This window comes from Limanda limanda, chromosome 6, assembly GCF_963576545.1.
Source record: "Limanda limanda chromosome 6, fLimLim1.1, whole genome shotgun sequence".
Lineage (NCBI taxonomy): Eukaryota > Metazoa > Chordata > Actinopteri > Pleuronectiformes > Pleuronectidae > Limanda > Limanda limanda.
Window position 1 is genome coordinate 22,907,265 of NC_083641.1, and position 16,123 is coordinate 22,923,387.

Consider the following 16,123-nt stretch of genomic DNA (forward strand, 5'->3'; position numbering starts at 1 on the left):
TACACACCATGATACCAAACAGCACAGTGACTACTTTTCACCCTTTAAATAGGCAGACTGACTGATGACAGGTTTGAAGACACCTGCGATGTTTGAAGACACCTGCGATGTCACTACAGTCATATAATTTTCAATCTTTTCTAGGGGTACCATCATTTGTGTCCAGGCAATTTTCATTCGTTTTTTTTTTTTTTTTAAATGATTCTGTTGAACCACAATTAAAAAACAATGTCTGATTTTGATTAGTTAATTTTCAGTAAATTTTCATTTATTACTACTTTTGTCAGTTTCAAGTTATTTCAGTGACCATTGTGGGTTTTTCTTTCTCTAACGGAAGGGTACCAACAATTTTGTCCACGTGTGTATATTATATTATATTTGACCAGGAGGGGGCACCAGTTTTCAGTGTTCACCATCAGGCGGAACCTTCGCTCAGCGGCACGAACACTTTATTGTGACGGACCAACATGGCCGCGGTCCGGAGGGGAGCCGCCTACTTCCTCAGGTGAGATGTTTATCTCGGACAGATCAAGTTAAACAAACTGAATCAACAATTAACTGTTAATATCACAGTGAAATATCTTCATCTCAAACATCGGGAGCTGTTGTTGACTCTAACGCGGGAGAACGAGAAGGTTTAGTTTGATAACAGCGCGGACGACGGAGCTGACTCATTACATCTGTTTTTCTTTCGCTTTACATTTGACATTTACTGTGTTTATTGTTAGATAATCATACACAAGTGGATCGAGAACACATATATAACATGTCTTCGTCCCTATATGAGGACGAAGTATTATCTTCGTGTTATATTCTAACTCACTCCGAGTCACAGGACAACTTCCGGATTAAAGTCAGACACAAATACAATACTGTAAATGAAGAGACAGCTGATGTAAACAAACACAAATAGGGAAGTGAGTCACCACTGGATATTCTTTGCTTCTAATTCTTTTTATACCATCTTGTAAATACTGGGTATGTACAGGGAACAGACGTGACATTTTTGGGGGACAGCTACTTCCATAATGATAACTCGGGAATTGCAGGTTTAAGCTTCTCTCACATGATCATTTGCTGAATTTGTTTTTAACTCTTTGTATAAAAATCCGTTGAATACACCATCTGTGGTTTTTTGACACGATAGCAGGCATCTTTCAATATTTTCTGACATGTTACAGACTAATTCATACATTGATATAGAAAACATTATTCAGCGGATAAATTAAAATGGATGTTACAGCTCTGTTTTAACTATAAACAAATGGAAATCAGCCACAAATTATATCACAGCCCTAATACCATTTTCTTACTGTATAATTCAAATGAAGACTGTTTTCCTCATTAAACATTTAAGATTAGCTGTGTGTGATAAAACTAAACATGTCTTAGTTCATTCTCCTTTGATGACAAATGGAAACAATGCAATATGATGATGAATTCCTAATGCTAAATTAGTGGGAAATGACTGCTCTGATTTAAAACATTTGTTTCTCTTCAGGAGTTCTGCTCGGGTCCTGTTCAACTGTAAAAATACTGCAGTGCATAAACCGAGGAAATGGACAAATGTTCTGTACACAAGTTTGGCGTCTTTCGCCGTCGGCGGAGGGCTGTGCGCTGTACCTTTCAAACAGGTGAGTCTGTCACCGGCCAGAAACAGAAGCATGAAAGAATTTCTACAGTCATAGACAGAATTCAACTGAAAGGACACATTTATCGTGTGTATTTGTTTATTGGTGAAAAGTAAGTACTACATGCAAAACTCTAGTACATTTTTAAGTATTATAGCCTATATTTTAGACTTCATTTATTGACTGTTACTTGTTAGGTTGCAGGGTAATATTTTCACATGAATGCATCAGCAATAAAAATCCCATGATGTAATATACATGTACATATAAATACAACACTGACAATGTACATTTTCCTAAAAGTGTCTTTGTAATTTTCCCTAAGATAGGATTTTAAACTTTATCTATTTGAGTGTTTATTTTCATCTGTGTTGAACTGATACTTGTATTGAAGCTAAGGACCGCAGGGATTCTTGAACCACTAGTTTGTCCTGACTCTTTTCTGTGTTTCCCTCCGTGTCTGTGCTGCAGGTTGAACAGCTCTCTCATGACTCTCTGATCAGACGAGCAGCGTCTCTGGTTACCGACAGTTCAACCACTTTTCTCTCACAAGCCACCTTAGCTCTCATAGACGCCATCACTGAGTATTCAAAAGTAAGTCTTCAGCCTATGGTCAACAGTTTTTTCCTTATTGAATTGCTATGTTTGTTATCATGTTTTGTGTATATATAAACTAATATCTGTCAGTTTCTAAACTTAAAATAGTTCAGGGGTTGAAAGCAGAGCAGGTGAGTGTCGAGTCTATACGTCACCCCAAAAACACCAACATTTATAACTATATATAATTCCACACTTATTTAATTGATAGATTAGCAGTTTTGAGAGTTGTAGTTTGATTTCAGAATGAAGATCTCTGTGACTTTGGCTTTCTCTCCCAATACATGACAGGGGAAATTAAAAGTCAAATCTGAATTTGTCAACAACAGAAATGTTGTTTTCCTGAAAACTTTTGATGTGCTCCTCTGTCACCATAGTTGGTGTTTGAGTTAAATGAAACCCGTGCATGTTCTCTCTATGTTTGTGAACAGGCTGTGCACATACTCAATGCTCTGCAAAGAAAATACCTAACATCACTGGGAAAACTGACTAAAGACGAGGAGGATTCAATCTGGCAGGTGATCATTGGCCAGCGGGCAGAGGTTAGTTTGTTTATGTTGTTCTCTCTGTTGAAAAGTATTTCTAAACATGTCTGTTTTTCAGGTAATTTATAGATAGCCACTCTGTAAATATCACAGGAGGCCTGTTTGACGTTTTAATATTTCTCTCTGTACTGATAGGTTAATGACAGACAGGATGAATGCAAGCGTTTCGAGTCAACTTGGATCAGCGCGGTCAAGATGTGTGAGACAGCCGCGGAGGCAGCATACACATCAGGTGTGTAGAAGATCAATTGTGTGTGTTGTAACTCAAGGATATTATGTGTTAGGATTTGCAGTGCCGAGGCCGGTTTTCTCAGGGTTCTTGTAAAACAGTGTAAGTGTTAAGTTTTGAATAATCCTCTCCAAGCTTTGTACTTTGTGGCTTCGGCCCGTTCTTATTCATCAGCTGTCAGTCTTACACTTTGGACAGTGTACGGATCATTTGCTGCCACTCAGCGGAACTTTGTGAAAGGCACAATGGAGATGATGGACAGCAGCGCCTCCCTAATGCCCGAACTCGAGGTGGTGTAATCTCAACCCTTGAACTTTGTGTTTACTTCTTTGTGTTTCCAGGGGCCGACCATGCGTCCATCACGATGAATTCAAACCTTGAGGTGTCCGTGTCGCAGGTGGAGAAGGCGCAGAAGCTGTCCGCGGACGCAGACAAGAAGTTGGCCGAGACCAAATTAATGGAGGTTCAAATGATGACTCAGCAGCCTGCTAATAATGATGAGGAGGAGATGCCTGAAGCTTATCTGAGAGAAGACTAAAACAAACACACAGCTGTATCAGAAAACAGAGAGTAAGACTAACATGTTATCATTCTAATGCTGTCTTCTCCCATTTTGGGTCTATATTTCTGATTTAAAATGTCTCATTGGTCATACAATGAGCCTTAAGTGACTCTGAATCACACAAAATGACCACAAACATCTCACCAATCATCGTGTTTGTTCATTGAAGACTACTATCAACTGCTGGTGCGGTTTTCTGTTTTCTCTCTTCTGTTTATTGTGTTGTGATTTGACCTGCATTGGATTTTTGTTGATATGTTGTCGGACTTAATTGTAATAAAGACAAGAAACAGTATAAAGACATCAAACTGTTTTGTCCTTTGTCTTCACATCAGAACATTTTAACATAGCATTTCGCTTCATGTTTACTCAATGAATATGTTGTTTTTCTATGTGATATGTGTATCAGATTCTTTATTGTGATGCTATTGTTTGATTTTGTGACGCTGCAGATACAAAAGCTAAAGGATATAAATACTAAATATTTGCCACACAAGAGGCCAAATAACACATTCAATGTTAATATTAAGTTTTGTTGGTGCAGTTGAATTTCCTTCTGACTCCCTCTCACCTGTTCCTTTGAGACCATCATCTATTAAGGCCGTGTTGCTTTACTTGTTATTTGTATCTCTTGTTTTCACTCAACACCTCTACCTTCACTGCAAATTACCCATGTCCTGACTTTCTGCCACAGAGCTTTTAGGCTGTTTCTCAGCTCTGAGCTGTCGTCACTTCATCTACAGCCTCATCTCTTTCTACACTTTCACAGAACAGTAAACAAACCATCCTTCTTTTATCAACCGTTAAAAAAAAAGTATAATCCATAACTGGACAGATTTGATTGCGACACAATTATATTGATTAGTCTTCTTATTATTCCTATATTATTCAGGTTTAGGCTTATTTGTGGGACAGCAAGTGTAAGTAGAACTTCACAATCTGCACAACAATTTCCCAGATTAACTCATGATTCAATAGTTATTCTGTTTATTGTCTTTTACATTTCTGCTTTATAAGCTTAATGACAGGGTCACATTTAAAAGCCTTGTCTTAGAAAATAGTCAAATGCCCTCATTAACATGAACGCTGGCTTCACTTGCAGTAATTGTCCCTCAAATCCGAGGCTGACAAAATCCAAAGTCCTCGTCCTGTGAAGGAAATATTACCTGATTTGTCAAACTCTGACCAATGAGGTCTCTGGAAGCTTCAGATGGATTCTGGGAAATGTTTGTTCTTTTACACAGAAGAAAGACTGCGGATATTTGTCTACATGCCAAAACCAAGTGTGTTCACATGGTCGCCACTTACAGGCCCAAAAATTATGAACCTACCCTTTAATTCCAGCAGATGGCGATCTAAATCTACTCCTGATGTTATGTTTCTGCATCAAATGAAATGTATTTAATGTCATTATTATTTCATGTTGTACATATTTTTGATAGTTAAAGTTATGAGCTACACTGTTTTCTTTGGTGTTTACTGCCGACCCTGGTGCATATACCTCCATTTGCATGTGGCTTTTTGTTTCAAGCCAGCATGTGCATATCATGTACATAACAGTATAATCGCCATGAACTATAATCCATTTATATACAAACTCTCTAATTAACTTCTGCCATCTACATTTCCCACTTATGCACCTTCAGCACATAGACATTGGAGAAAAGTAACTACACTTTATAAATATACATAGTACCTGCATGTTTGCCTCCAAATACAGTTGCCTTATCTGTCAGCAGTGTTAATATGCTCTGTAACAGGTACGCTCTCCAAATTGTCTCATACGCCTTCCAAAGGTCGGCATGCACTGCAGAGGGTCATTGTGAGAGGGAGCTCATTATGGGGAAGACCTATGTGGAGCTGCAGGCACGAGTGTGTAGCGTCAGCAGTGAGGTGACCTCTTCCTTCTCTGGATGGTCAGGCCTCTGCAGGGGATGAGACCATGATTGTGTGTGTGTGTGTGTGTGTGTGTGTGTGTGTGTGTGTGTGTGTGTGTGTGTGTGTGTGTGTGTGTGTGTGTTTGGCGTGGGGGGTGGGGGTGTTTGGTGTGTGAGGTTTTGAGGTGTGCAAGGACCGGCTAGTGAGGAATGTTGTGTTTAACAAAGACTGTTTTCACAGACTGTAAAACCAAATGTCCCACAGACCGTGCGGACGTGCACACACTGGTCACAGGAGAGCTGGTGCCAGTGCAGCCCAGCCTGACTGGAAGAAAATGCAATAGTGCTTACCTAGAAGTATTTTTGCAGCATAAAATCTAAATGAGGGAACCACAATTACAAAGGTCATGGGCCTTAAATGCTCATAAACTATTTAGTGCTAATGTGGGGGGACTGAGCATTTATGCAGCATTTATGCAGCACAAGTTCTGCCTGAGGTATGAAATGATCCATGCTGAAAGTTTTTCATCCAAATCTGTGACGTTGTTAACACGTTAATTGTTTTATGGATGAAAATAAGACGTGAGTTATCATCTCATAAAGACACAAGCATCCTCGCTGCACTGACTTTACAGTTCCAATGCAAAGTGGCCCAGGAGGGGAGATTGATCGGTGAAAAGGGCAGCACTTTCACCTGGGGATTTATGGCTCTTTGAGGGTATAAATAAACCACCAGAGGGTATAAAGGCAGGGGGTACAGTGTGGTGACACATCCTGGGTCATGCTTTAATCACACTGAAGCTGGGTTGTAGCACTCGGAGAGGGAGCGTGGTGAATTTTGCCAAAGATGGAGGCTCCCTGCAGAGTTCACATCCCCTCGTGAGGACTGCTACACTAACACTGGTCATGAAGATGTCACTGCAGAATGAAGCGGGGAGCTCAATATGTGGGAACCACATTGAGACGAGAATTTTTGCTTATCTTCCGTGACTAAATATGATGTCCGCCTAAAACTGCTGACGGAGCAGGTTTATCAAGCTACAGTGCACGATAATAACACCGTGCTGCATGCGGCGCTGGATTACTGAATGTGTGAAAGCTGTAATTATCTCAAAGAAAAGAACAATGCAGGGGAGTATTTCATTACCACTTTGTTTCAGGGCAGAGCAGCCACAGTGTGTCTGTGTTGAGAGACAAATTCCCTCGCTCTTTCAGAAACAAAAATCCGCCAAATGCCTCAGCTGCATGTGGCTGTTTCGTCCTTCAGCAGCTCATCTCCTGGGGTTTCAACCAACTTTCACATTCACTTCCTCCTGATTTCCCCCAGAGTTTTACAATAGTTTCATGACATTGGTTACACATTTATACAGAACATGTGCCTCAGCAAACTCCTACACAACAATCTCTTCTGTCTTCCTCATTGTGTTAAAAATGTAGATACAATATTCCTGTAGATTTGATGTTTCTTCCCTTTAGACCAGTAAAGGTTCTGTAGATTTACATTTTATTTGTAGTAGCAAGGGAAGCTTGTTTTTATTTAAACTTGTGTTATCCATATTTGTTTTAATTGATTGAATCTATTAAAAGAGGACAAGAGCGATTGAATTAGTGTTAATTGAAAGCAAGACTTATATCAGCTTTCAATATGGACCCTGCGTATGAGAACATTTAATGGTTTGTAACTTCTTGTTCACAAGTCTGATCCCCAGAGAACCTGCCAAGACAGATACAAGGTACAGTGGCTCCATGAGCTCAGTCACTGGTCTGAAAAAGTATAAATATTAAATGTTTGTTGCAGTTTAGTGTGCGAGTCATTTCAGTTTTCTTCGAGAAGAAGAGGAATTCCCAACAACAATCTCAACAAAGTTTCCCTTTTACTTATTTTTATGAGAAAGGGAATAGACAGTACAGAATTCCCCTATATGCAAATGCTAATCATCCATCCATCCTATAGGGATTCCACCCTGAGCTGGTCACAGGACCAACATGTAAATGACACCATCCACCATCCACACTCACATTCACACATACGAGCAACTTTGAGTCTCCACTTGATCTAAACTGCATGTGTTGGGACTGAGGGAAGAAGCAGGAGAAATCCCACACGTGCACAGGGGCATAAGGAGAACGTACAAACTCCACACAGAAAGGTTCTGATTGGCCATTAGGGATCAAACACAGAACCTTCTCGCTGTGAGGCCACTGCACTAAGTGTTAAACAGTTATCTAGTTATGTTTGAATATTCAGTTCTATTCAGTGTGGGATTAATCCTCTATGGGCTCATCCAACCCTGTCCCTCCCACAGTCTGCCTAAGCATTAATAATGTGTGATTTTTATTGGGCCCAATTGGTTTACATAAGTACAAAATCAACTGACATGATAAAGTTCTTAAACCTAGACTTGACGCTCATCTACAAGAAAAGCCTTAGATCCAATTTGAATAACAATGCAGGTGTCAGTTCAGGGCTTTAATCATTTCAGTTTATATTGTGCTGCGGTGTTGCAAATGATATTACCTAACAAATGTTCGATTAATCAGATTTCCACAAACTAATTGCCACATGGTGAAGCAGGAGCCTCTGACCCCCCCCTGAGGTTCCGGGGCCTTAAGGCAGCTGCTCATGTTATCCAGCTGGTAATCCGACCTTACTCCTATCCCACAGCAAAAGTCAATGCTTTTAAAATGTGTCATGAATGAGGGACAAGCAGGAAACATAAATCAGTTTCAACCATCTTTGATATACAAGCTAACACTTTTATCCAAAGCGACTTACAAAGTTTAGAATTTAAGAATGTTTTCGGATTCATTTCACTTCTATGACCCTACTACTACTACTACTGCTACTACTACTACTACAGCTACTATTAAGATAGCTATGTTTTTTTTTGCTACTGCCACTAACCTAAGTACATTTACTTGTGCTTTACCTTTTTCACTTGAGATTCATTTTGTGCAACTTTATTTTTATACAGTTTAAAGGGAAATACTGCATGGTACTTTTCACTCCACGACATTCATGTGACTAGTTTATAGATTTAGATTATTAAATGAAAGATGCAGATCAACTTTCTATAATTGTGTTTAAAAGCCAAAGAAATTAATAAAAAATGACTTCAGAGAGACGCATGATGACCACAAAAAGACACAAATGACCTCATAACGACAAAAAACAGCTACAGAGACTCAAATGTACAAATGTAAATGTACAACAAATACACATATAACTACCCCAAAGATGCTCAAAACAACTGCAAAGAGACACAACACATCCACCAATAGTTGAAGAATGGTAAAACTTAGGTCCTAAATCACCACAAACAGGCACGAATGGCCGAGAACAAAACAAAGGGACTACAAGGAGACACAAAGTGACCACAAAGAAACACTAAACAACCACACAGAGACATAAAACAGTCACAAAGACACACCAATGACAACAGACAAGCACAACAGGGAGATGGAAAACAACAACAGGGAGAAATGAAAGTAAAAAAAATGACAGCAGATGCCAAACAGCTTATAAAAACTTTATTAACATAATAAACATAACATTTAACAAGCATTGAGGGCATTGTAGTAGAACAGATTTGTAGGCATCAGTCAGCACTAAATAAGGTTTAATTAAAGATTAGATGGATACAAATAGAGAGAGGTTTACATAGGAATGCTTTGTCATTTTTTTCCCGTAAAGTTAAAGGAGGAAACAAAATGACACATTTCCTCTTGACTTGTGCAAGCAGAATTTACAAGGTACGATAATAGTGTTTCGGACAAGTTCATGTCTTTTATTTCTCATGTTTGTTATTTTATATAAGGGGCGGAGCCGCGGCGTACTGCGGCCCCCAGCTGAAACTGCATTGGCCCCTGAGATTAGAAATAATCTTCAGTGTTGCGTTTAATTGCAGCGTCGTTTGTTCACAGCGCCCCCTACAGGAACTAATCACCTGCATGTGTGCTTCCGCATAGTATGTACATGGCACGTTTAATAAATAATAATTCAATTATACTATTATTAAATGATTACTACCGACTGTGACACGTTCTTTAAAACTTGGAAAAACTGTCAACACTAAGTCCACTGTGTGAAAATTTTTAATTGCGACCCCCCCCCCCCAGTATACATCCAGGCCCTGTAATTAGTGCCCCCCCCCTACAGCCCCTGATTGGGACAAAACCTAGATCCGCCACTGTTGAATACATACCTAAAATATGGAGACAAGTAAAGTCAGATGGGAATGGTCAGGGGTCCTGTGACGTATGTGTGTGTTTTGTGGTTGTGTGAGTGTGTGTGTGTGAGTGTGTGTGTGTATGTGTGGTTGTGTGTGTGTTTGTGTGTGTGTGTGTGTGTGAGAGCAGTGGTCCAGCCCACGCGGCTCGGTCGCTATGGAGAGCAGCAGCAGCAGCAGCACAGTGAATCACAGAGCGGAGCAGACACACACAGACTCACACACACACAGAGACACACACAGGGAGTCATGGAGGAACCAGCAGCGGGCGGACGGACTCTCCCAGCCCGCGGAGGAGGACTGCGGCTCCTGGCCTCGCTGCTCACCCTGTGCGGACTCACCTGTGAGTTTCTCTGGTTCTTTTGTCGCTTTTCTTTTCTAACCCAAACCCGAAGCCACCGGGGAAAGTTGCGGGAGCGTGTGTGTGTGTGTGTTGTGTTGTCCCGGATCCGAGCCGCCGTGTTGGAGAGGTTCGGTCCCCGGGCTGCTAGCTTCCCCCCCGGGCTCACTGACATCTCGTCGCCCGGGGGAAGCAGCCTCTCCTGGGGTCAGCTCCTCCGAACACGTCGCTCTTCCCTCCGTCCGTGTTTCTAACAATAGTTCAGGAGAATAACTCACGTCCACACACAGAGAACTGCTAATCACACACATGGAGCTAACGTGACCGGACACACAACTTCACAGGCTGGGTTGTGTTGTTCGGCAGGAGCAGATTGTTTAGCTAGGGGATCTTAAAAAGTAGTTCCAGTGTGTCGCATCATGACTGAGCTAACGGTACTCTTGAATGTGTGTGCCTGTGTGTGCGTGTGGCAATGTGTGTGTGTGTCAGTGTGTGCGTGTGTGTGTGTCTCTATAGGTATGAGGGCCAATTTTAGATTAGATTCAACTTTATTGTCATTGCACAATATACAACGAAATGCAGTTTAGCGTCTAACCAGAAGTGCAAAAAAAAAGCAGTAAAAGTGCAGAGTATTGTGCATATTAAAGTGAAAATGTAAATAAATAAGATCTATACAGTAGAAATATATATGGAATATTACAGTACCATCATTGTGGAGGATATTCTGCCTCGTTCTCACGAACTCAATGGGCTGCTCGAGGGTTAAGACTTGGGTTTAGGGTTAGAATTGGGTTAGCCATTTAGGTTTGGTCGTTAGGGTTAGGGTTATGCTTTTAGTTTTGATGGTTAGGGTAAGACATTTAGTTGTGATGGTTAGGATAAGTCATTTTGTTTTGATGGTTAAGACTGGGATTAGACATTCAGTTTTGATGGTTAAGGTTAGACATTTAGATTTGATGGTTGGGTTAGGTATTAAGTTTTAATGGTTAGGGTTAGGCATTTAGTTTTGATGGTTATGGTTAGTCATTTAGTTGTGATGGTTAGGGTAAGACATTTAGTTGTGATGGTTATGGTTAGTCATTTTGTTTGGATGGGTCAGGTAAAGGGCTAGGGAATACATAATGCCAATGACCGACCTTGCAACTATAGAGAGACAACTGTCTGCGTGTGTGAGGAAATGTACCGGCTGCACATAATAAAGTAGTGCAGTGTGTCACATCATGACTTCGCTTGCGTTACTCTCTGTGTGTGTGTGTGTCTGTGTACATGTGTGTGTGTGTGTCTCTATAGGTATGAGGGCCAATTCTGGTTCAATACCATCATTATAGGATATTCTGTCTCGTCCTCACAAGCTCAATGGGCTGCACGAGGGTTAAGACTTGGGTTTAGGGTTAGAATTGGGTTAGGCATTAGGTTTGATGGTTAGGGTTAAGTATTAAGTTTTAAGAGTTAGGTTAAAACATAGTTTTGATGGTTAGGGTTAGACATTTAGTTGTGATGGTTAGGGTAAGACATAGTTTTGATGGTTAGGGTTAGACATTTAGTTGTGATGGTTGGGGTAAGACATAGTTTTGATGGTTAGGGTTAGACATTTTGTTTTAATGGTTAGGTTTAGAAGAGATATCTCGATGGTTAGGGTTAGGTATTAAGTTTCGATGGTTAGGGTAATACATTCAGTTTTGATGGTTAGGGTAAGACATTAAGTTTTGATGGCTAGGACTGGGATTAGTCATTTTGTTTTGATGGGTCGGGTAAAGGGCTAGGGAATATATAATGCCAATGAATGTCCTTGCGACTAGAGAGACAACTGTCTGTGTGTGTGTGTGAGGAAATGTACTGGCTGCACATTATAAAGTAGTGCAGTGTGTCACATCATGACTTCGCTTGCGTTACTCTGTGTGTGTGTGTGTCTGTGTACGTGTGTGTGTGTCTCTATAGGTATGAGGGCCAATTCTGGTTTAATACCATCATTTTAGGATATTCTGCCTCGTCCTCACGAGCTCACTGGGCTGCACGAGGGTTAAGACTTGGGTTTAGGGTTAGAATTGGGTGAGGCATTAGGTTTGATGGTTAGGGTTAAGTATTAAGTTTTAAGGGTTAGGTTTAAACATAGTTTTGATGGTTAGGGTTAGACATTTAGTTGTGATGGTTAGGGTAAGACATAGTTTTGATGGTTAGGGTTAGACATTTTGTTTTAATGGTTAGGTTTAGAAGAGATATCTCGATGGTTAGGGTAATACATTCAGTTTTGATGGTTAGGGTAAGACATTAAGTTTTGATGGCTAGGACTGGGATTAGTCATTTTGTTTTGATGGGTCGGGTAAAGGGCTAGGGAATACATAATGCCAATGAGTGTCCTCACAACTATAGAGACAACTGTCTGCGTGTGTGAGGAAATGTACCGGCTGCACATTATAAAGTAGTGCAGTGTGTCACATCATGACTTCGCTTGCGTTACTCTGTGTGTGTGTGTCTGTGTACGTGTGTGTATGTGTGTGTGTGTGAGACCAGGGAAGACCGGCTGCCTCCTCTCCCACTCAAACGACTCCAAAGTCACAGAGAGGCAGCAGTTGTTAGCGGTGTCCAGAAATAGAAGCGACATGAAATAATATGGGTGTCACTTCTGGGGAGCAGAGAGGAGCTCCTTTGTGAAAAGTTTGCCAAGTGGTAGGACTCAGATGGAGATGGTTGTGGTGGTGGTGATGGTGGTGGTGGGGTAAACGTTATGTGATACAGGAGAGGAGACAGCAGTGCAGTCCCCCCTCTGCTCTTGGGGCGTGAGGGGTGGCAGGGGAAATGAAGACATATTTCAAGGCATGCACTGCAGTCCCACAGTCTCTGGAAGTATTGACCTGCAGTTGGGCTGCATGCCAACCGGAGCACCCTCCAGCCTCCATACCGTCCCGGGCCGAGAAGCTGAGAGAGAGAGAGGGAGGGGGAGCTGGTGGTGGGCCGGTCCATGTCCCAGTCCTGAGCCTGGGATTACAACACATGTCCTGCAAAGACAAAAGAGGGGGCAAACACAGATGGATGTATACCTGAGTAAATACTGCTCAGGAATGCACCATTTGTTGTTTTGTGTACGCTCTATATGTCATGCTTGATAGCTTCTACCAAAAAGTCCTGCATGGCTAATTTTAATACCTAACAGACTCCCCCCCAATCTATCAATGATTACTTTTAGGATTAATCACAAGGTAATTCCTTCCATTTATCCCTCAATCAAAGATTACCCTGAAAGTTCAATCTCCCATCTGGCGTTTTCCCCTTAAAGCAAGTTATTCAAAACAATTCTTTCATTATTAACATGGGCACAGATGGATTTTATGTTTATCAAATAATCTGTTGACTAAGTTTTGAACGAGCTGAACGAGAACTGGATCTTTTAGGCCAGTACTGATATCGATATATGACAATATATAGTATTTGTGTATGTAAACTAGAGTCAGACTGAAATGGATATTTGGGGGCCAACCTAAGATAAATGCATAACTTCACCAAAATATTTTTGATAAGAATCTAAATGTATTTTTGTAATGAATTGTGATCATGGTCATTATAATATGGCGATAAATTGTGCATCGGAGACACTACTTGACCTCCCACACGTATCTTTAGCCTCTATGTTCTGCGAATTGATCTTAGACGAGATATGTTAATGACAAGATACTACCGCAGATGTTTTTTTCTTGATTTTATTTTTGGCCCAGCCGATTCATCAGTCTAGCTCTAGTATTGTCTCTGCTGCTGCCACTAGTGTCATGTCTGTCTCCCGCTCTCTCACACAACACATACTTTTACAGACTCTTCTTCATACCGTACTTTTTTCGTCCCTACCCACAAAACACTGGTTCATAAATCAACACAGCAAACTGATAAACAACTCTCTGCTGCGAACTAAGCTGATGAGTTTCCATACATGTGTTGCTCGGCGCCATGCGTGTGCAGGTTTTCAGTCCAGATCGTCACCTTGACAGCTTAATTAGCATAAGGTTAGTGTTGTTGTTGTTGTATCTGGAAAAGAAGTGTGTGTAGGTTTTTGCCTCTCAACAACACATGGCTAGAGCCCATGAGGCTCAGGCAGACGGTTGTGCGTCAAGCAGAGCACAAGTGTTCAGAGGGGGGGGGGACTCTGTGACACAAAATAGTGTTGTCAGTTTCCTTGACTGTGTCATTATCAGATTCCCTGTCATGTTGACTGGGTTGTGAGGAGGGGATTCATTCGAGGCGTGGCTACAGGCTGTGAGGTCTGTAATTGAAGGCCGTAGTTTTGTGGTTTCTGCTTTCGGAGCCGCATGATTCACAATCTAAATAAATAATGTAGTAATGGAGCCACCGAAATTACAGACTCAAAACAGAAATAGATTTGAAAAAGGAGCGCACTGACAGAGCAGATTTGGTCGTCAAACTCATGTTAATGTGCTTCATTGGTTGATAAATCACAGGAGGACGAAGCCAAGAAAGTAGGTCTGTCACAGAAAATTGAATTCTTATAGCGTGCCACCACATGTTAAAGGGTAGATCAGGTCATAAGATCCTTTTTTTGGGGGGTTGGTTGTTGGAAAACTTATTATTTATTGTAAATTCAGGTTATAAATGGAGAGATACTGTACAGTTATTTGCCAAACCATTTCAAAGTTTTATCAAGCTAAGAAATCTGCAGTTATAAAAGTTGTTTTCTTGACTCAGTTGTTGTGTTCAACGTTCCTCCAGCCGGTCTTCTTCAAATGATAGTTGATTATCCATAACTGTGACTTGGTAAGCTAGACAGACTTGTGATGTGCTGTCTAAATATATCCACAGATGCCAAAATTTCACTGTTGGTTCCTGTTAATTATCCACTGGTCATGTACTATATCAAGAAAGTGCTTGAAAGTAAGTTGGAGCAGCACATCTGTGGGTCGCAGCTGCTGCCTCCATCCCAGCCGCCCATTTGATGTTGAATCTCAGTTGTGAAGGCAGCAGACTGAAAACGCCTAATCACATTAAATGCATGCAGTGTTTTTAGTTTTTTTTGAACGACGGCCATCAGCAGATGAGTTGCTGCTTTATTGTGGGACGTGGAGGCTGTGTGTGGGGTTCAGGGAGCAGGCTGTGGTCACCAGCTTCTGTTGACTCCACCCTTTTGCTTCCTCTTCCCCCGACAGATGTGACTGACTGTCAGAGGCTCTGAATGGCAACTTGCTCCCTGGTGGTCCATTAGTCGACTCAGAGCTGTGACCTCCTGTTTTGGCTTTAGCCATGGACTTGGCTGTCACAGGGATAAATAAAAACTTTTATGACACTGCAGTCAGTTGTTGAATACTTTGAGCCAACTGTTCCCCTTAGGAATGAGGGTAATTGAGTTGTTTTTTAGCATTAACCTGAGTGACCCTGACTAAACAAGCATTATTGCTGAGTTTTTGTACAACAGGAGGAAGTGGAGATGTTTCGTCCATCTTTATTTACAATCTACGAGCCCAAAAAGTTGTTTTCAAAAAAGTTAGCCCTACACTCTGACTGACTCATATGTACCTATATCCCTATGAATATGGCCACTGTGAGTTATTTTGAGTCAATACAAAATATAAAGCACATCTACTTATGTCTGAGTGCCTTTTGCTAACGGGCAACTGTTTTAGAAAGTAGCTTAAAAAGAAACAACTAAATATTTTCGTCTTAACGTTGAAGTATTCACAGCTTCTTTATGACTGAGTGACTTTGGGGCTGAGTGCCGCAGACAGGTGAGGGAAGTTGGAAAACATTGAGAGTCACAGTAATGTTGAACTTTCCATGGGTCCAAACGGCTCAAATATAGAACCGTGCCAGCCTCAACCTTTCAACCCAATCGTCTGGTTTCATGAGTCAATTATGGTGCTTCTGGTGGCATTAATGTTTGTCTCTATTTCCTACATAGGGAGTTACCCGTCATTAGGAAAACAGTAATTAGCCGTTTAAAACCCTCAGGAAAAGGGGGAACATTTAGAAAAAATACAAAATGCTAATATTAGCAGTGCTATTTTCACTGTGTTTTCGCTATTATGTCTTGTCTGTTGAAGACATCTTGGATAGACAGGAATTGCCTGCTTCAGTCAAGGAGTCTTCGGAAACAGCCCGGTATAAATGGTTCCAGA

General features: G+C 41.1%; 2 protein-coding genes across 2 annotated transcripts in view; both read left to right on the forward strand.

Annotated features, from left to right (window-relative positions):
• Nucleotides 1-460: 460 nt before the first annotated feature.
• Nucleotides 461-3,681, forward strand: LOC133003323 (diablo IAP-binding mitochondrial protein-like). The gene is made up of 6 exons (XM_061073026.1): nucleotides 461-505; nucleotides 1,502-1,634; nucleotides 2,103-2,225; nucleotides 2,660-2,770; nucleotides 2,909-3,005; nucleotides 3,344-3,681. The coding sequence occupies exons 1-6, from the start codon at nucleotides 468-470 to the stop codon at nucleotides 3,538-3,540; spliced, it is 699 nt and encodes a 232-aa protein (XP_060929009.1). The 5' UTR covers nucleotides 461-467; the 3' UTR covers nucleotides 3,541-3,681.
• A 6,211-nt stretch (nucleotides 3,682-9,892) lies between these two features.
• Nucleotides 9,893-16,123, forward strand: part of nectin3a (nectin cell adhesion molecule 3a) — a 30,309-nt gene continuing 24,078 nt past the window's right edge. Inside the window, exon 1 of the mRNA XM_061073137.1 lies at nucleotides 9,893-10,013. Within this exon, the coding sequence (XP_060929120.1) occupies nucleotides 9,920-10,013 (94 nt within the window). The 5' untranslated portion in view covers nucleotides 9,893-9,919. The remainder of the gene's footprint in view (nucleotides 10,014-16,123) is intronic.